Source organism: Larimichthys crocea, chromosome VI (assembly GCF_000972845.2).
Source record: "Larimichthys crocea isolate SSNF chromosome VI, L_crocea_2.0, whole genome shotgun sequence".
Taxonomy (NCBI): domain Eukaryota; kingdom Metazoa; phylum Chordata; class Actinopteri; family Sciaenidae; genus Larimichthys; species Larimichthys crocea.
In genome coordinates this window covers 7,384,567-7,405,979 of record NC_040016.1, presented here as the reverse complement: position 1 = coordinate 7,405,979, position 21,413 = coordinate 7,384,567, and the positions used below count along the sequence as shown (strand labels likewise).

Sequence of the window (21,413 nt, the reverse complement as noted above, 5' to 3'; positions counted from 1 at the left end):
GTCTAAAGTACTATCACACAACCACGTCCAACTATTCAACCTCCTCTGTTTGTTTAGTGATGGTGATGTAAATGGCATTAATACATTTCCAAAGAATGTAGATAGAAAGATACACAAGTATCTGTTATCTGTATCCGGGGAAAGTGTTTGTCTTTGGTTCTCGGTTTCACAAACTTCTTTCAAACTAATTTCAGGTCAAAATGAATGGATTTCATGCAAATATTCATTAGCTGGTTTGCTGTTCTTTAAGTCCACATCCTCCACTAAAATCCATAAGGTAAGTATGATATGTCTGTCATTTGAACTGCACCATGTTAGTTGATACTTGACACCATTTTACTGTCTTCAAATTGGCTCATTGGGATGAACCTGACGGTGCATAGCAACACAGGTATACTGTATTTGCGTGTGGGCACGAGTGGTGTGCATGCAGGTGGTGAGCACTGAGAGGTGACTATTCGAATGGGGCTTGTGTAGAAATCGTGTGACAGGGTAACTGAGGACAAATATTGACTTTATCTCTTATCGTACCTCTGTTCACACCTACCACTTGTGTCAATAGTTTTGTTTTGTTTTTAATGATGGATAACTGCCCATCATTACTGTCAAGTCAAACATGCCTTTAGCTCAAGGCATCGAGACCATAAAAGTGTAAGAATGAAACACAGGTGTCAGTGTTTCATGCCTGGAAAGCCAAATGTAAAGCATACTGTAGAAAAAGAGAGGTTAAAGATAAAAAGATCATGTTTTTTAATCAATTTGTGCTCATTCCTAGTCAAGGTCACAGGCGGTTTAACTTCAAACTTAAATAAAATATCTCATTAAGAGCTAGTTTCTTCAAAACACTATGTGGAAGTGCTTGAGGCAAACTTAAATGTTTAATTTAAAAAGCTCTTCCTCTGATCCATATCTGTTAAAATTCAAAATTACCTCTCCATATTGTCTTGCCCCCAGCAATGCACAACAAATACCACTCACCAATTCCATGCATCACCACACAGCAGTGATATTAGATTTTACTTCCTCAAAAACAAGCAATTTAAACCCCCAAAAACAAGTCTTTAAAATCTTACATTTACACACTCAGTATGGTGAATGATTTGTACACCGGTGCGGTCAGTGTCGGAGACAGGAAGCAGCCGTGTGTTTTCATACACCATCTGGTTGGTAGGGTTCCTCCTGTCTCGGAAGAATCAGTGTGATTAGATTAGGGATTTTATTTGTCTGGGTGGGGAGTGCTGCAGGCATCATAAACTACAACCAACACAAGCCAAACCTTTTGTGAAGAGCATTGAGAACTCAGAGGAGATTAAAGAGTGGAGGATCATTTCATTAAAGAAGTTTAAAAAAAATACTACAATAAGAAAATACTGCATTACAGTTTTAAAAAAAATCCCTGTATAAGAGTTGGCATCAAAAGTACTTTAACTGGCCTTTCCGAGTAATCTTGAATCATGAACAGCATTTTAATATCTGGTCGAGGTGCCAAGTTTTACACTCAGTGTTTACACTGTCTAGCATCCATAGAAAGTCAAGCATGTTGTAAGATTATGATGACGTTTTCTCTGTAAAACTTCTAAAGGTAAATATTCACTAGAACTGTTGGGTAATTGTGGTTGAGTAATAGGTTTCACAAGATAAAAAAACTAAACCAAAGTAAGTAAAGTACCTCAGACAATACATTTACTGCTAAACTAGATTAATATATGTGTTTACATACATATATAGTTCCTGTCCAGCATAGCTCATGGAGCATAGTGGGTCATTTAGCAGCCAAGGAGACAGATATTTATATCAGTTGTTAGAGTGCACGAGCTGAAAGAAAAGTAAATATTAAACTTGCATTCATCAGGTAGCCAGAAACATGACTCCAAATGAATATTAATGTTGTTTTGTAACAACTGGATGTGAAAATAAGCTGTAACTGTTTGCTAAAACATTCAGCATAACTACACCATAAGGTGATAATATGTCAGTGTTGTGTTTACAGCTTACAGCAGTTAAAAAAAAAGGAAATTATTACAAAGTCTGCTTTGTAAAAGTTATTCCTTCAAAATGTCAAATGTTTCTGAGAATGGTTGACACTCAGCAGTAGCTAATAATATATAATGACAACTTTATTTGTATAGCATGTATTTAAACAAGGTTACAAAGTGCTTGAATAAATACATGAGAATGAAGAAGTCCAACAAGTCACTTGGACAAGTCGGTCAAACATCATTTGTAATGATCTCGTGGCAACTAGCAAGTAAATGTTAAATGGACTGTACTTATATACTTAATATAGCACCTTTCTAGTCATCTGACCACTCAAAGTGCTTTTACGCTACATATCTCATTCACCTATTCACATACACATTTATACACTGAAGGCATTAGCTGCCTTGTAAGGGGCGAAGTACCCCTGTGCAGCCCTGTGCAACATTGTCCCGTATTTCAAATGTCACTAAGTTCACGGAAAACCACTTTTTTGACAATATGATGTGTAGCTGCATATAACTCTGTGTTTTTGTTAAGTTGCAGTACTCCAATGTAAACAGTGCAATACACAAAGACAAAAGAACGGACCTTTCTATGACAGGAGCAGACAAAGTCGGTTTAAAGTTGTAAATATTAAGTAGCAGGATTTAATGAAACTGTTGACATGTGGTTCAAAGCAAATACTGATACCTAGATTTCTGGCTGAAGATTTAATATTGGTTGCTAGTGTATCAGTTTAACAGATTTTAACTGCAGATAGGGACAAGTCAGCCTTTTATCAATGGCAGTTAAGTGCTCCCATTATCTGGCTTAAAGGATAATAGTCATAAAAGCAATGTTTAGCAATATGAAAGCAACTTGTTAGACTACACAGACATTAATAAAAAAAGAAGAAAATTAACTTACTTGATCCCTCAATGGGGAAATTGTTTTTTTTTTTTTACATTACATATATACGCCTGAAATACAACCACACACACACACACACACACACACACACACACACACACATAGAGGGCTTATCCACATGCAAATGTATGTATGCAGCCACGTAGCTTGTACCCCTTCAGCTACCAGGCCACTCTGCGCTTCCCAAGTCCAGTCCCTATGGAAAAAGAAGCCTGTAGCTTGTTATGTTTGTTTAAATAAATGCATGTTTTGTAAAGCATACCGTGACTCAAATGTTATAATTCTTTAAGGTCACATTTATTTGATAGGTCTGGGCCATCAATAATCAATACCAATTTAAACTGAAGTCAGAGAAAAGGGTTGTCTCCTCTGCTTTTGTAGTAATTTGTAACTGTTGCCTGTCTTATTGTATTGAGATAGAGGTGAGGTGTGTATGCTTGAGGTAAACCTTGGCAACAAAACACACCCCGACAACCTATAATTTATCTTTGTCACGTGTCTTCTTTGAATTAAATCCAACATCTGTTATGTTTGTACATCTCCTCCTGAAAGACCCCCACCCCCCCCAAAAAAAAAAAAATGGTGACACTCTTAAACCTGTTTTTCCACTTTGAGTTCCAACTCAGGAACACAATAACAATCAGTAATATATTCCATAAAGGATTTCTCTTTCTCGTTTTTTCTTTGAAACAGATCTACCTTTAACTCTAGAGATCCTTAATTTCAGTAATTACTAAAAACCTTTATCTTATCCTGTGTGTCGTCATACTAGATGCCATCAAAAGTAAAATCTCCAGGTTAATCAGCTTGTTGGTCAAAGCGAGTGGCAGTGGTATCTGTCATCAGTGCTTGTTGTTGCATTGTGATTGGCTAATTTAGCAGCACAATAGAAGTCTCTGTGTTTTCCAGACACATGTATTCCTGCTGGCAACAGTACAACAACTTCCAGCTATCTACTGCTTCAGTTGCTTCAAATTTGGCACAGCCCCGCTTTTGCCTGCATGGTGACATGCAAAGATGCTTGAACAAATGTAATTCAAGCCAACAGAATGTGATGATAATTTTGACGCTGTAACGTTTCTCGTGTTTAAACAAAGTATCTAAATTCACATTTGTCACGTTGTTTCAGGCACTACTGATGGTGTGCAGGGGAAAATATGAACCCATCAAGTAACATGAAACTAAATAAATGACGTTTGACAGCGTTGGCACTGCCAACTACACAGGTGCAACCCAACAAACAAACCAAGTCAATAGCAATATGAGAATATGAAGATCATCTTGAGTTGCAGTAAATGCATGATCTTTAGTGTGGCACCACATTCAGCCAAACATGTCAACATAAAGCGTGAGAATATGAAATGAAAATAAGTTTCTTGACTTGTCTTTATTATGTGTTTCTGCCCTGAGTGCATGTAAATGTCAAAAGTATAGAATAATAATAATGAAAAATGTTATTATTTGTTTTTAGTCCAATTCATTTTATCATTTAAGCGGCTAAATTCAATATATTCCTATTAATAATGGAATAAAAATATGTCATTTGAAGTCATAGACCAACAGGCTGTCATCAGTATTGTTTACATGTGTGCCAGAGCAGATAGCTGTTTATTCTAAAAAAGCCACTGTACACTACCTGCTCAGCACCAAACGGCAGTTAGCAACTTGTGTTGAACATAGTGGAGAATTTAGCAGCTCAAGGCTCAGATATTTATCTCAGGAGCTGTTGGCAACAAAACATATTGTAGCCATGTCAGTGTTTACAGTTTTCAAGAGACCAAAAAATGATTCCAGGTTTGAATCAAATTTCCGAAACCGCTTCACAAAAGTGATTTTGGAACATGCAGAACACACATGGTGGCAACATCATGTTTCACAAACGTTTGCCATTTGAAAGACACTGGGTTGTATTTAATAAATCAGTTTATTCGCTTAAATGATCACTGTATGGTCCTTCCTCTTTGTTATGTTCCTCAACAAATGCTAGAAGAAGATTATATGCAGAAGATTATATATATTCTCTGACACTTATGGACTACCTGCACTACAAATGAAGAAAAAAAACTTCTATCTTCTGCTGGTCATTGAGCTTGTGAACATACTACTAGTCACTAATCTACATTCATATCCTAGCTCACTGATAATTACAATCAGGGTTTCAGTATCAGTTCACAATAAAAAGCTGGAAAAAACATGATAAAACTCCTTTGCATTCTGCACATGGTGAACGTGTCTGTCCCTTCTATTATGTAACGCTTTACATCATCTTTTGACCTCACAGCCATTTCTTATTGCACATCTGCAGGACCGGGCATGTCTCTGCAGTGGAAATCGATCTTAACTCTGTCTCAATCTGTCCATGAAATGAGTAACGTTTAAGTTGAATACATCACTGTCAATCAACGTCTCTCTGTCCCTCTCAGTTTATGAGAGGAAGTAATTTTAAAAGAGGTTCAATGCTGTTGAACATAAATACTCAGGTGTATTTATTATTGTAGTCATCAAAATGTATTCACTCAGCAGAATGAATTTGTTCCTGACATATCTCTGATGTGAAGAAGTAAAAGTAGCTCCGCTTTCCATCTGATTATTGAAAGAGCTGTCACAACCAAAGGCAGAGAAGATATCTCACCTATTCTGACAAGATACTGACTTATTCACTCAACAAAGCTCAACAACTATTGGTATATATTGAATTTGCTAAGACAACTCAGGTGGGTAAATGACATCTGTTTAAAGTAGGGACACCTGCACAATCATTACTCAATTCAAGATCACAGTGCCGCAATTCTGCACTGTTCCTTCTTTTACCTCATTGTCTTTCAACCATGAGAATGTTGTTTTTGTGCCAAGGAAAAGGTTGAAGAAACTGCCATGCAAATTTTGTTGATGAACGGGATGCGGGTTAAGCCAAAAGCAAACAGACGTTTTTTCCTCTTAGAAATCTGTAATTATTTCTCTTAATATTACAACACATTCAGTTCTGTTTGAAAGGGATTTTACACGACATGAAGTAATAAACGTCTGTTTGTGTATGCACGCCTCACAAACAAATGCACGTCTGCATTTTTGCTGTATGTCATGAAACGCATGAATTCGTATTGAATGAAAGGAGGTTGTCATCGCTCACGGTTTGATTTGGTGTGTCTACAAACACTCAGCTGCTAAAAAAGTCTTGACGCAGTTTGTGCACACCCTCTCTGTAACTTACAATTACTCCATTCAGACTGTGTGGCTAACCATATCAACTCCGCAGCTCCTGCACTGGAAATAAAAGAATAGAAAATATGTCTTGGAACTGAAAGAGAAAAAGAAACTTTAGGATTTGGCCTTTGCTATCAGAAGGCTGGCCATTTAGGAACTTACCACTGTGAATTAAAAGCAAGATTAGAGGAGGAAAGATTAGATATACAGTAGTCTTAAAGTACTTTTATTGTTGCGGGTAACCACTGTCTTACTAATAACAAGCTTTTCTTTGAAAGCCTTTTCGCATACACCTGTTATTCCTGGGCTTTTGACAGAGCTGCATTGTTCAAACAGGCCTAAATTACGCAAAGCGCTCCTCTGAAAGAAACCATTTTTCACTACAATGCTTCACTTTGCAGTTGGCAAACAGACGTACACAGACAGTTTCTTACATTTGCTCTTAAGATTCAATGACCCTAAATCAGCACAAATAATCTCAGAGGTGAGATGCAGTGCTGACGTCAATATTCCAATGAAGAGAGAGAGAGAGATGGAGATCTCAGCAGGTGCTTGTTTTCAATGGTTGTTATTGTTGGCTTTGAAATCAACCATCCTACTGTAAGTGCCAACACTTAAGTTGTGAATTTGCTGCCGGGATACCATTATAAATCATCCAACCAAAAACTTTAGTCTCAAGTGGTGTACTGTCACTTAATAATATAGCCTAAATGTCATATTCTTATGTACTTTTACTTTAGTTATGAATAGAAAAACAAATTGTGACCCCCCTTTAACAAACATGATCAAACAGCTTTTATGAATTGCTGCCCCAACAGTAATTTACTCTAAGTTGTTGGGTGCTTTGTGCTTTTGGCTCCTTGATGTTTGCAAGATATGTGTGGAAAGTGGAGTCGTACCACATGATGGAATGGCAACACCTTATTTGGATTGTCCGATGTTAACAGACATGTTAACAGAAGCTCAGGTTTAAAACCTGAGCTTCAAGCAAACTCCACCTGCTGATAAAGACTGAGTGATATGGTTAAAAGCTCTGAAACGACTAAGTATTTCGGCCTTGAGAAAGAAATAAAGAAAAGGTTTTATTATTTTTACCAGAATGAACTTTCATTCATGAGACATAATACCTAAACATAATACAATAATACAAAGGCTGCAGCTCTATGATTATCTCATGCAACATATGCAAAAATGCAGTTAAGTAAATCAGTTAGTAGAGTTGCTCAGACTTTGAGCTCAGAGCACCAGCAGTGTTAGAGTTTGTTTTGGACCACCAGGAAGCCTTTTAGGTTTTAAATCCCAGGGTGTGGGGGCATGCTGATGGTGAGTGGAGCTGGTGTCATGCCAGAACAGGAGCTGGGCACACAGGAAATGTAACAGGGCTCAGCAGCCTCTATGGACACAGAGAGAAGCTAAGAACAGAAAAGAAGAGAGTGACAAAACAAGAAGCCGTCGGACAAGAGTTAAACCGGGTGGGACTGACCTTTAGTTGTTGGTGAGACCTGTATGAACTAAAAGGCTGAAAGACAGACACCGCTGCTGTTGGACTAAGATTATCTAGATAATATTAGCTGGCTGCTATGTCTTGTGTTGTTCCACTTAATTGATGTTTGGCTGTTTGCAAAGTAACAGTGGTACTACACACTGGAAAATACCAAATATCTGCACCATGTTGCTTTAATTATAGTTAAGTATAAGTTGATACTCAGCTTGTATTGAATGAGAATTAGCACTTTGCGATTTACAAACAAAATCTAAGCTTATGTATGATGTGCTGCTATTAAGTATCCAACAGTATATAAAGCAGTTAAAATAATCTCCACCTTCATCAGCTATGTTATTACATGCCCATCACATCCATACAGATGTTATTCTGGCTGACTGGACCAGTACCCAGCACCTGCAGGACTTCTACAAAGCACTACTGACAGTATATACCACATCAGTTAGAGCCAGTGGGCATGTTGGAAACAAAGGACAAGGAAGGAGGTCTAGTACCCCGAAAAAAAACACACATAAAAAACCTGTGTATGCAGATAGACAGACACAGTGTATGTGCATGTGTGTGTGTGTGTGTGTGTGTGTGTGTGTGTGTGTGTGCATGTGTGTGTGTATGTAAATAATCAGGGTAATTGTGGAGATCAATTAAAAAGGGAAGAATAAACAAGATATATATAAATTAATCAACTAAAAGTTCAGTAAGATTTTATTTATATAGCGGTAATTGATAACAGATAGATAGACAGACTGTAATAATATAACCACAATAATAATAATAATAGCATTATACTGCATTTTATACTGTAATAATAATAATAATAATAATAATAATAATAGTATAATAATAATTTCTTGTCATAATAAACACATTTCTGAACTAATTTGTATGAATTTGAGAGGGTTTCCTCCTCCCAATCCTCTGGATCAGGTCTTTAAATGAGATAAATGAGTTGCTCTGGAATAGATGGTGGAGATGTGTGATTCCTCTTTGTGGATTGAATATTTGTTGAGCTGAAAGTCTGGATTGTGCCAGAGAGGTGTTTACAGGAGTCAGTTGTGATTTGCTAATCTAAGCTAAGTGTTTTTCACCAGGCCAGGGTCAGAGTCGATCAGATAAGTGGATTTTTGAAGTGGTTGTGATATTTTATGTTTGAGGCAATAAAACAGATTTTTATGTTGCTGCATTATCCCTTTTCTAGTTATCCCAATCCAAGTTATATCAGCAGGTAATAGTGGATTTGTTTAACACTGTATTGTAAACTGTTTGTCAGATAGTAGTTAAAAAAGTCGGGGGCCACCCATAGGCCACCTCTTTCTGTGGACTGGAAAGACTGGTTTGGGTTTTTTTTTCTTTTCCAGCATGACAAAATTCAGTGACTGGAACTTTTCTGTCCTGGCTGAGGTGTGATAACTCTAACTATAGACAGTGAGTTAAACTCTCTCTATTAATGAACACGAAGAATGCTGTAGTTTTTTTTGTAGATTTATTTTCACTCTTCACATTGTACTGAATCCATACAAAAGAGATGGGATAAGAGACCTAGTTTCATAAACATTACTTAAATTAGAAATTTTCTAAATTATTACTGTGCAAATTACTCAACAGCTTAACCAACTGGTAATGCTAACATGTCCATGAGATAATACTCGTTTTTACAATATGAAATTAACATACTTATGAGTTAACTTATCTAGAACAAGATCTAGAGTCCTTGGATGTAGAAAAAATGTGAACTTATCCTTAGGTAAAGGGCTCTGAAAACTCCTTCCAACAGTGCTTTAACCACATTATGAGTTAATGTTTAAAGTTAAGAGCCAATTTTTTCTTAAGGTTTTCGTAAAGTGCAGATTGACTTTTGTCCTTCAAATATTGTCTGAGCAGAATCTCCAGCTATTTATTTGCTGTAGCTGCAGGTCACCTGATTCTGCACTGTGAAAAATGCAAATAGGGAGGGAACTCCACAAACTCAATAAAAGGTGATGCTGCCTTACAGCGGTGGAAGAAGCGCTTAGATACAGTAAAAGTACTGGTACCAAAGTGTTAAAAAATACTCAATTACATGTAAAAGTCCTGCATTTAAAAACCTACTTAAGTAAGAGTAAAAGGTATCATCAGCAAAATGCACTTGTCCTGCAGAAAAATGACTTTTGTGACTGACACATTATTCTGTACGATCCCAATTGGTTCCCATTCTGGGAGGTTAGGTCCTTCCAAAAGATCACCACATAAGTCAAAGGGGTTGTTGATGATTAATAGCATAAAATACACGTTTTGCTGCAAAAATTTGTGTTCATATTTTGGATTTTCCTCTAATAATTGCAATTTTTATGAAATATTGGATATCTTTTGGGACTCTAACAATTATTTGACTGAAACCTTCTGAGAAGAAGAACTTGTTTAATCTCGGTTTAGTCTTTTACTTTATAAATTTATGCTTTAAAATCTTAATCTGAGATGTAACTAGTAACTATAGCTGCCAAATGATTGTAGTGGAGTAGATATGTAAAGTAGCATAAAAGAGAAACACTCAATTAAAGTACAAGTATCTCAGATTATTATTTAATTGCAGTACCTGATGAATGGCACTCTGTCAAGTACAGTTATTTTCCACTACTTTCATTTGTTATAAAAGGTTTTTCTCTTATCACTTTGAATTGTCTGTCACCTAAGACTGAGGTCAACTAGTGGTGTTTGAAGAGGTCTGAGCTAATCTGCAAGACATTGGCACTTTACACACGCACACACACGCACACACACACACACACACGCACACACACACTGGCTTGTGTGCATAAGTAAACACGACTGCCCTATAAATATAAATTGCAGTCAATGGTGCTGGAATTCCTTTGCACTCACTCATCCAGTCACTTGCTCTCGCTGCTTCTCACTTTGTACACACCCCCAGCAGGTGCTTTCACTTGAGGTTTAGTTTGGAGTTTTGCTTTAGGCTGTGTCTTCAGGTTTACTGTAATTGTACCAAAGAGCCTAGGAGTGTCCGAGGCCTCAGGCTGGAGACTGTGCAACAGTCATCAAGGGAGAGATATTGAAGACTGAAGGGTGCCTGCTGCACCTCTAACCTCAGGTAGTGCCCAGGTGTCTAGCTGGGTGTTGGTCTGCAACGGGACCAAAAAGGCCATCCTTCATCATCAGCAGAACCAGACCTGCACTGCATCTGCCACCATCCAGTCAAGTCTTCGCCTCTGGTCATCAGAGCATCTTTGCCTCGGTAAGAAGACACTAACTGTCCTAAATATGTGTCTGATATAATTAGGTTTTATTTATTTGTTCACATGTTACTGTAAAGTTTAAGATGACCAACTTGCACCTGTTGTTGATGTCATCATCATTCAGGGGAAATAAAGAGCATCTTCTGTGCAACATCTGTGCAATATCTACAGATTTATTTATTTTTTTATTATTATTTATGGTTATTAACAACTTGTGTACAGACTTTAAGTTTTGGCACACAGTTAAAATATTTAAAAAAAATCTAATCTTAAAAAAATTTATAGATAGTTTTGTTAGTATTTTTCACAGCAACTGATGAGTCTGAGACTATGGATTTAAAACTGATAGATAATGTTGTGTTGCTGAAAGATAGTAGATAATATACAGAAAAGGCTTGAAGATCTAAAAGAGGGGCAAATGGAGGAGATAAATCTATTTTATTGATTTAACTAATCATGTTTTCTTTGTGTTTGCTCTGTACCTTACTCATGCCTGTTACCTGTTTTTCTTGTCCAGTCACATATTAGCTTTCCACAGAAAGATAAAAAAACAAAATGTGGTCAGATAGACGGTGTCTGGGGGGTTGTTGGTGGTTCGATGCCAAAAACCACAACGATAAGCTGACAAATTTCAAACAAATGTGTCGCTGCTCTCTGGGATAAGGCAAGGTATTTAATTAGGATTGAAACTAAAAACGACCACTGCCCAAGACAAGACTGTAACAAAAGTAAGATATAAACAGAAATAACTGAACTAGGCTTTCTGTTATTTCTAGAGGTGCAGGTGCGCCTTTTATTCAGAGCTATCACGTCATAGTAACCTACTTTATTACTCCACTCTGTTGTGTTTATTAAAATAAGGACCCTATTCATGGAGCACGCTAAAAGCTGGCTCTCTAATAGACTGTACAGAAATATGGGAGTGTGGAGGGGAGCTTTACTTTACTTTTTCTTTATTCATTTATTTATACATTGTGTGTGTGTGTGTGTGGTGCACTCTAATGTTGATGTTTAAGAAGAAGATTAGACCTTTTTCACAGCAGCCATTTTGACATGAAACAGTCGTGTAAACACAGGTGTGACCAATTATGCTAATTAAGGTCAAACAGAGTCTGGAGGCTGCTATTGTACGAAACAGAACCTTAATGAGCGTCACTGATGACACCTGTGTTTTAAAAAAGGTCAGCTGCTTATGTGTAGTAAGAATTAAGCCTAAGATTATGTTCAATCATTAGTTCATACAGCATGCTGAAATCCACAGTCTCTCCTGTAAAACATTCGTAATGTTGCACTTGGTTGTTGACATTAAAAATGTCAGTAATAGTTGTAGTCTCAAGAATGAAACAGGAGAGCTTGAATGATAACTTTTAAAGTGCGGCTTCTTCTTCTTCTTTTTTTTGACCGCATGACTGACCAATCATGGCATGAAGTGAGCAGGAATGTTTGATGATAGTTTCTGGAAAGTTACAAAAATGGCCGGATACGGAAAGTTATATAAAGGAGAGGGTTTTCCCACAAGAATACTTGCTTGTAGCTTTGGCTTTAGTCAAGTTCCCATCCAAATTTAGCGCAAATTTTAAATGAATTTCCTAGAAAATCTGCCAAAGGAAAATGCCATTGAGGAAACGCCAATTGCATTGCTGAGCTGAGTTCAGTTGAGCAGTGTCATTGTGGAAGAGGAAATATAATTAAACGACTGCTAGTCAAATCTCAAATGAACAGAATGTGAATAAAAATATGTCATTGGTTTGTTTCATTTGGGGAAGGTTAGAGTCTCCTCATCGCTCCACACGGATCTGATGTTTTTGTCTTTCACTATTTTTTACATCTTCACTGGACATTTAAGTCACTGTCTTTCACTATTTTTTACATCTTCACTGGACATTTAAGTCACATGCTTCATGTATACAATGAAGTATTTTTTACAACCTTGAATTTCTTTGGGGTTTTTTTTATGCACATTTCTTTTTAAAGGTCAAAAAACAGGTGAATAGAAATTGACTTAATGTTGCACTATTGTTCATAATCCCTGACATAGGGTAGTGCAGTTTGTCTGTCCCATTCCTTTTTTTTTGTCACACTGCTATAACATGATTTAAATGGCACTTTTTAAAGATTGTACCTCTTATATTTACTTTTTATGCTATTATTAAAAAACCTGCTCTGTTTGATCCTTTGGCAAATAAAATCCAGCTGCATCAGAACATCCCTCAGGCAGAGAATCTCCATATCTTCACTATCTCTGATTTATCTGCCAAAAAACAGGTGATTATTGCTGCGGTGCTTATTTTTCCATCGAGTCTTGTTAAACTTCTAATCTTCTGCATCATTAACTGTAACTATGACTACTGTGAACATTTTGTTCAACCAACAGCAAAGTATTAGCGATGGTTTAGTGTTTCCTAAGACATTGGCCTAATGCCAGTGCACCTGACTAACGGTAAAGATGAATCACTGAGTGAGTAACATGCCCCATTGGCAGTTAAAACCCTCTGGGGTCCAATCTATCACTCACAATTGATAGCATTATCACTTAGAGTTAGATAAAAACAGTAGTTATTAGCAATAAAAATAGAAGTCACTGAAAGCACACGCTCAAAAAAATCAGCCTTTATTATTGATTCATAAAATAAGCAAACAACTTTTAAAATTATCAGCCTAAAAAGCAACAAATAAACCTAATTTATAATGTGAACAGAGCACCTGCACATGTCGCAGCTGCCATAAAAACGGGTCTAAAGCACCAGTCCACTGATTGTAATCACTTCCTCTAACCTGCAGGTTTTCTCCCCAGCAATGTGCAATGAGCTTGACACAAAGATGAAACTCCTTGTTTTCCTTGTTCTCGGAACAATGACTTCCTTACTTGGTTCCTAAGTTTCCCATGAGAAACAATAACAGTGAAAGAAAATCTTCCTTTAACGCTCACATGGCAAACAGTCACGCCTGGCTGTACACACTCCTTTAACTCCACACTCAAACACCACAGACCTTTTCTTTTTCCTTTTCTTTTTTTTTTTTTTTCCAAACACCCGATTCACATTTTGTCAAATATCACAGGAGACTTTTTTCTGAATCATTCATGATAAACACACATTTTGAAAGATCTTTGCTTGTTTTAATCACTACTCATTAACTTTAATCCAAACACTACTTGACTTCTGACACATAACTGTTTCTGCAACAATGATAAATGAGTTAGCAGTTTAATTTCAAGCCAGAGGTACTGCAAGCTGTTTTTCTACAATGCATGTAGGTGAAAGGCTGGACACACGCTCCAAACTAACATTTTTTTTACTTATTTAGTCACATCTTCACATTATTCCTTTTTTTTTTTATTTCATTTAGTTTGGTTTAATTTGACCAAGCATGTAGAAGAAATATGGTTCCCATGGTGGATGCCTGCGTGGACGGAGTCCTTTTCCCGTCAGTGTCAAAGGCTGACTTTGCCGAGTAAATGGAGCAAGCTCTAATGCTCCTGAAATGAATATCAGCGTCTTGACCAAACTCATTTTAGAGATCAGTCAGGGTCTTAATCCCTCTCCCCAGGGGTGTGTGTTTGTGTCTTTTTCTTGTGCTCCCTCTTCCTTTTGGAAGAAGGTAATATGGCTAAATTTGCTTTGCTAATGGGCTTAGCGCAAGCTGTTACAGAGCCGAGTTGACACGCAGCAGCCCGGCTGGGATACCAGTGGCTTTTAATCTGACTCCTGATGGAGTAAAAGGGAGTGCGGGTTATAGTTTACGAGAAATCTGGAGATAAAAGGAAAACTGGGGAGGAGGTTTTTACGGTGGGGGGTCGGGGGACCAAAGACTAGAGAAGGGGAATCTGTTTTAGCCGTGGGGAAGATAACTTCATTTAACTTTGGGGAAGTTTGTTAGAAAAGAATGTCGACATTTTCTCAAAGGTTGGTGGCAGATTTAAGATGAATGTGTTGGGAAAAAGAGAGAAGAACGGAAAAGGTCTGAGCTGAACATTGTGAAAGATTTTGCACTTTTGCATCCAAGGATTTTTAATAAATAGTACAAAGCGTGTGCATACAGTGACAACCCAAAAAAAGGAAGTTGGCACTTCGGAGGATAAAAGTATCAATTTATTTAATGTGCAAAAGTTGAAAAAAAGGTAAAACCTTGTGACAAAAAAAGTGAATATTTCAATTATAGGACCATCATCAGCTTCTTCACCAACTTCTTTGGTAATTTTTTTCACATTTTACAAGTGAAATAAATTGTTTTTTTTACATCCGAAGAGCCTCTTCTTTTTATCAGCGTATGAGACTTAATGAGGTTTAACGTTTTAAACTCTAAATTTTAGCTGCCGGACGTGCTATCATCATTTTGCAGATTTTTATGAGACTTTAATTTATTTGTGTCTTGACAAATAAAGCCATGCCTCTTCTCGAACATGTGCTTCGTGGGAGCACACTTCCTTTACTGTGGCATCAGCTACAACCACTGATAACCTGGTGTGCGTGTCAGCAGTGTGCCTTCTCATATGCCAGCTGTGGCAGCTTCGCATTATGGGTGCCATATGCGAGTTCACCCTGAGATTACAGCACTTGTGCTACAGCTGACGTCCATAAATGAACACTTATGACGGCAATTTCCTGTTAGTATGAAGCTGTCGCAGCTATCGGTCGAGTCCTCGTAAAACAGACGCCTTGGTTGTTTGTGCACGCTCTTCTTCACATTGTCTAACTTGATTAAAAACTCCAGCTGACAGTGGAGACAGAGGGCTGCAGAGACGGCACCTTGAAAGTCGAGGCAGGCGGCAGAGCTGTTTCAGGTCTCAATACAAGTCACCTACCCCCAACACGTCAGCCATTCTGGGCCACTGACCCACAAATAAGAGACTCAGTCAAATCCATTTTGCCCCATGCCTGTCAGCGCTGTGTGTGTTTTAACTCTCATGAGGGTCATTTCCCCAGTATCTCCATTAGAATCTGGGTTCTTATAGAGCATCAACCAGCACTCACCCCAGTTTAGCTCATAACACGTTAAGAAAAGGGATCCTTGCCTGCAGCTGCTTTGATGGAGTTTCTTACTCAACAAAAACAATTGTTGGTTTAGCAGGTGGAGAATTGCAGGAAGGGAACTGTTGAAGAAGGTATTGTCTTTTTGACCTTTGTCAGGATTACTGTTAATAATTTAAATTATATGTTTACCTTCAAAACATCTTTTCTTATCTTTGAAAGAGTTTATATTACAGGAAGATCTGTTGTGGCTGATTGAATAACTAACATTTTGCAATGCTGACAGGATACTTCCAAAACTTTACACGGTTCTCAGTTCATGTGCAAGTTGGAAATATAAAGTTTAACTTGGCCTTTCTTGTCCTCAGGTACCAGTTATGTCAAATCCAGTGGGCAGTCTATCAGAAGGCACAGTGTATGGATCCCGGATCGGGATGACAGAGAACTCACTCGCCATCTTAGAGCGAAACAGGAGCTCCGGAGAACCTTGGGACCTGGGCCAGACAAAACCAAACATGGAAGCCCTTGAGCGCAGCATACCAAGCCTCTATTTCTCCTGCTTCGACATGCTCCTCACTGAAGATGCCACCTGGTTGGTGAAAGTGTCAGAGGCCTCCCAAGCACTGACTGTACCTATGGCTCGAATAGAGCCCCAGGAGGAACCAGAGCAGTGCCCCGTTATTGATAGCCAGGAACAGGGAGTCTCTCCTGTGCTGGAGGGCCAGGAGGAAGAGCGCTCTCTGGAGCAGGTGCAGAGCATGGTGGTGGGAGAAGTGCTGAAGGACATTGAAACAGCCTGCAAACTCCTCAATATCACCCCAGGTAGGCTGCCGTCCAACACACCTGCTACTGCATTTTGTCATCTTATTGTTACAATACAGAGACATATAACTGACAAAGTACACAAGGCATTTTTCAGGATACAAAACGAACTGTTTTGCCTGTTAGTTGCAGGTAAACCAAGATTGAGCCAGCAATATTTAAGCTACTGGATCTTACTCCCAAAATCAACACATGTTTGTGTGGATAGCGCAGGCAAGATGACAGATCTCTTAAATCATATCCTTACTGACGCAAAGCTGTGTTTGCCTGCCTCCAGGATCTGTTTAATCCTGACCTTTACATGAGTTCTTTTGGATTGAGACAGTGATGGCTCTTTCCTGCCATTGGACGTGTACACAGTCTTATGGGCGAGGTCTGCTCCTGCTCATAAAGCAAACAGAGGAAGCATTATGTATTGTAAGGCTCCTGGCTGTCATAAACCTGTGCAATCCCCAGTCATCTGTTTCTACTGATTAGAACTGTAGTGGCATAAAAGCGTGATTACCTTGTGTTTTCAGTGACTTTATTATGTGTTAAAGGAGCAGAACATAAAACACACTGAAAAAAACGGTTAAACTGACTTAAGTTGATGCAATATAATCCCAAACCAAATAATTTATTGCAGGGACAGCTGGACGTTTTCTCAACCATCTATCATTCTCTGTTTTTGTAGACCCTATTGAGTGGAACACAGGGAACGTCCAGAAGTGGCTGCTGTGGACCGAACATCTGTACAGGTTGCCCCACGCAGGAAAGTCTTTTCAGGACCTGACGGGAAAGGACCTGTGCGCCATGAGCGAGGAGGAGTTTCGTCAGCGCTCACCACAGTGTGGAGACACGCTGCACGCACACCTTGACATATGGAAATCAGGTGTGTTTGATATTTATTTAATGAGTTCATCATAACCAGCTACAGCTTTTATGATGATTGTATTGTCCAATGTTTTAGTGTCTGTCTATCTAAGGGAGTACATAGTAACAATAAAATAATAAAAGAAGAGCATTTAAATATATTTTTTAAAGTTTTATTAACTGCTTGTCTCTCTTTTCTCTCCAGCTGCCTGGATGAAAGAGAAGTGTTCAGTTGGAGATACAAAAACTCCTGGTGTGTTTGTTTTCCTCATACAACAGTAATTTAAAGAAGATCTTTAACTGAAATTCATAAAAACTGTATTATAACTTTGCACAGAATCAGGGAAAATAAACTGTTATGGACATTTACACACTTTGACTACATACCAATAGACATTTTGTTAACTCCTCTATGTAGTATTAAGAAAATATAGCATATCATATTCAATCATTTAGAGATAGAAGATTTTGGCTTTCCTGATTAGTTTGGAAACTTTAATGTAATTTTCTGAGACTTGGTGAATGTGTATTTTTCTCTGTGAATCACTACACTGTGGTCTTAATGTCCAAATGTTGTTTTTTTTTTGTTGTTGTTTAGATGCTCAGGAACTTTGGTCCGAGGCAGATTCATCTTGTTCAGGTCAGCCCATTCACCTGTGGCAGTTCCTCAGAGAACTTCTGCTTAAACCTCATAACTATGGACGCTGCATCCGCTGGCTCAATAAAGAAAAAGGTATTTTCATTTTCTTAATGCTACAGCAGAGCTTTGTATCTCCAAACTCCTTTAAACTCCTTTGACACTTCATCTGCCTTCACTTGTTACATGCCACCTCACAGCTACTTTTATTTCCTCACAGTTCACACGTCAACCAAAAGTTCAACTGCACATATTTGCTAATGTTTACTTTTTACTAACAAACCTTTTCAATTTCTTTTCTTTTTTTTCTTCTTTTTCTTACCTCATCTATTTTAAACTCAACTTACACTTCATCTCCTTTCAGTTGTTACATATCACCTGACATCTACTTTCATTTACTATTCTTCAACTTCAGCTGCTTTCAGTAATCAGCCAAACAAAACAACCAAAACTTCTACTCCACGGTTTCACTTCAAAACTTCATCTCATTTCAGTGATTAACCTTAAACTTACACATCAACTGCTTTCATCTCTTACACTTCAACTGAGACCTAAACTACTATTCATGCTTACGCTTCACTTACTTACTTATACTTCAGAATTAGCTTGTATATATTTTTATATTTTATTTTATATTTTTTTTTTCACATCTTTTACATAGGACGCAATTTCAATTCTCTGTACATATGGCAGCATTGATAATAAAGTTGACTTGACTTGAGAATCTTTCAGAGCTTCACATGACACATTTCAATTTCAGCTTCAACTACTTTCATGTACTTTACCTCAGCTTACACTTCAACTACTTTCAGAGTTTACACTTCACCTGTAATATCAAGTGCTTTCAGTGCTTACACTTTAACTGACACTTCACCTGCTTTCACCTCATACGTGTTAACTAAAATCTCACCTACTACAACTCATAGTACTACTTACACTTTAACTCACAGTTCAACTGCTTTCATCTTCAATTGAAATGTCAGTTATGTTTGGTAACTTTAAAAGTTCATCTCACTGCATCAAATAACCTTCGACTGACACATCAACTGCATCCTTTTCTTCTACACTTCACCTGAGACTAGTAGTACTGTTCATGCTTACACTTTAACTGATTTCAGTGATAACTGACACCTGAGTGACAAAGCTGCTAGTAGAGTGCATCATTTCAAACTACAACTCTTATACAACTACAAATGTATATGTTTGTCTCTAAAATTAGTCTGTTGATGCAATTTAAAAAGGAGGAGAAATATGCATGTGAGTGGGAGATTGATCTGCATGTATGTTAATTTTGTGGTGTTGTACTGTTACAAATGTCGAATCTCTTGTGATTCCCACCAGGTATTTTTAAAATTGAAGACTCTGCTCACGTTGCAAGACTGTGGGGCCTCCGAAAGAATCGACCTGCTATGAACTATGACAAGCTGAGCCGCTCCATACGTCAATACTACAAGAAGGGCATCATCCGCAAGCCTGACGTGTCTCAGAGACTGGTGTACCAGTTTGTTCACCCAGTATGAGGCGGCAGCGTAGTGGGAGGAGTAGGCGATAGAAACCTACAAAACTGAAAGGACACAGCATCTCATCACCATGTTGCTGAACACCTAAGCCTGAGATGAAAAGGTGACATGGAACATGTGCACTGACCAACCCCATTGGTACACACTTCCACTGCCAACACTAAAGTAACAGCTGGCAGCTGCTGCGTGAAGACTTATCTGTGCATGATCTGAGAAGAAGACACAAAACAATGTGGCTGTTGAGGCTTTTTTTTTCCTACTACAGAATGAAACAACCAAAAAGAACTGCCTTGTCGTTTGCATGATCTGCCTGTTTATTTTTCAATAATATATATAATAATATGAATTAACCTTCACACATTACACCAACCAGTTAGAAATGATCGCTCTTACGTAAAAGCTCCAGGAAAACGCCCACTGCTGCATTTGCTTTGTCTTTTTGTTTCGCTCATCTTGACCACTGTCTCTGTTTGAATTAGAGCCAGTTTTTCTGCCACAGCTGAAAATGTGGTTAGAATACTTTCATTTCTTTTATTGGGTTTGGTCCTGGCTCTTATATACACAATCAGTCAGTCAGGACAAGGTGCTCTGTTATCTCATCTACAAGTCTCAGACAAAGACACTTCAGTAGTTTGCTGAATCTGGATCCAAGACTTCGGCCAGTCCTCAAACTCTGCTGTGACCGTATCGATAATGACACTTGTAACTTGGTAAAGAGTGATGCATTCCCTTAATATTTGTTGACTGCTGAATATATATTATGCTGTTGACTCTGGTTTATACTGCTGTACAATTTATTGAATTTTTGTGTTGTGGGTGTTTTACTGTGGAGACCCAAAGTCTTAAAAATAGGATAAATGGATATAAAATAAATAATCATATAAATAAATACAGACAAAATGTGTCGTATAACCATGAAATTATAAATATATTTTTAGTAATGTCAGCAGCGTCTGTCAGTCCAACACTGTCATCCAAACCACTTTTGTTGATTATTTGAACGTAATGTCATAAGATTTTGTGCAGACGTTAATTTTCCCGTCAGGATGACTTAATATAACTTTTATGATCCCTTGATGTTTCATCTAGTGCCATCATTAAAATAATATTTTAAAAAGTAACATTCAGCATGTTAGTCACTGTGGGAATATCAGCATGCCGATGTTAACATTTAAGTTACTGTAGACTCCTGTCTAAAGATCATCAGCATTTTATCCTGTCCCTTTACAAATCTTACACAATTTGTTTCAGATCACTTAATATGTCCTTTTTTCCAAATTAATAATTTAATTCAAAATGTTTTATTAAATGATATGACAAATTTCTTTTCATTACAAATTCTTTGTCTCTTAATCCAGAAAAACGGACAGGAGAAAGCCAACATGAAATATAGTGTATAAGATGATGAAAATTGACATGAAATGCTCATTGGGGACAAATTACAGTGTGAAATGAAAACTGAGTTTTTGACAGAATAAAGGTGGAATTAAATAAATAAGCAGGATGAAATAACATTTCAGTTAAAATCTTATTAGTATATCTGACAATTTCATACATGTAGTCTGAATTTATTTCTGTGAATGTTTATTTCATATTTATTTTTAAGCTTTGGGGCTGCATATGTTACACTCAGTTCTTACCATAATCCTTCTTATTAATGTCATCTGGAGTTTGCCTGAAGGTCTGCCTGAACAAGGATATCCAAGCTTCACACAGGGCTCAATAAACTCTCATTTTTATCTGAACGTTAATCTCCGTGTTGTGTAATCTAATTGAGGGTGTCAAGTT

General features: G+C 37.7%; 1 protein-coding gene across 2 annotated transcripts; it reads left to right on the top strand.

The window, feature by feature from the left end:
* The first annotated feature begins 264 nt into the window (after positions 1 to 264).
* Positions 265 to 21,413, top strand: spdef (SAM pointed domain containing ets transcription factor). 2 transcript variants are annotated; one of them, XM_027278910.1, is made up of 6 exons: positions 265 to 277; positions 16,163 to 16,616; positions 17,290 to 17,487; positions 17,674 to 17,721; positions 18,067 to 18,201; positions 19,447 to 21,413. In XM_027278910.1, the coding sequence occupies exons 2-6, from the start codon at positions 16,172 to 16,174 to the stop codon at positions 19,623 to 19,625; spliced, it is 1,005 nt and encodes a 334-aa protein (XP_027134711.1). In that variant the 5' UTR covers positions 265 to 277; positions 16,163 to 16,171; the 3' UTR covers positions 19,626 to 21,413. The 2 variants fall into 2 exon arrangements, with proteins under 2 accessions (XP_027134711.1, XP_010740874.1); XM_010742572.3 differs by lacking the exon at positions 265 to 277 and adding an exon at positions 10,459 to 10,823.

Excerpts from the sequence above, each read along its gene's own strand:
- spdef (XM_027278910.1), top strand. The coding sequence starts at position 16,172 with ATGTCAAATCCAGTGGGCAGTCTATCAGAAGGCACAGTGTATGGATCC. Across the intron at positions 17,488-17,673 it reads CCTTGACATATGGAAATCAG|CTGCCTGGATGAAAGAGAAG; the intron begins GTGTGTTTGATA and ends TTTTCTCTCCAG. Across the intron at positions 18,202-19,446 it reads CTGGCTCAATAAAGAAAAAG|GTATTTTTAAAATTGAAGAC; the intron begins GTATTTTCATTT and ends GATTCCCACCAG.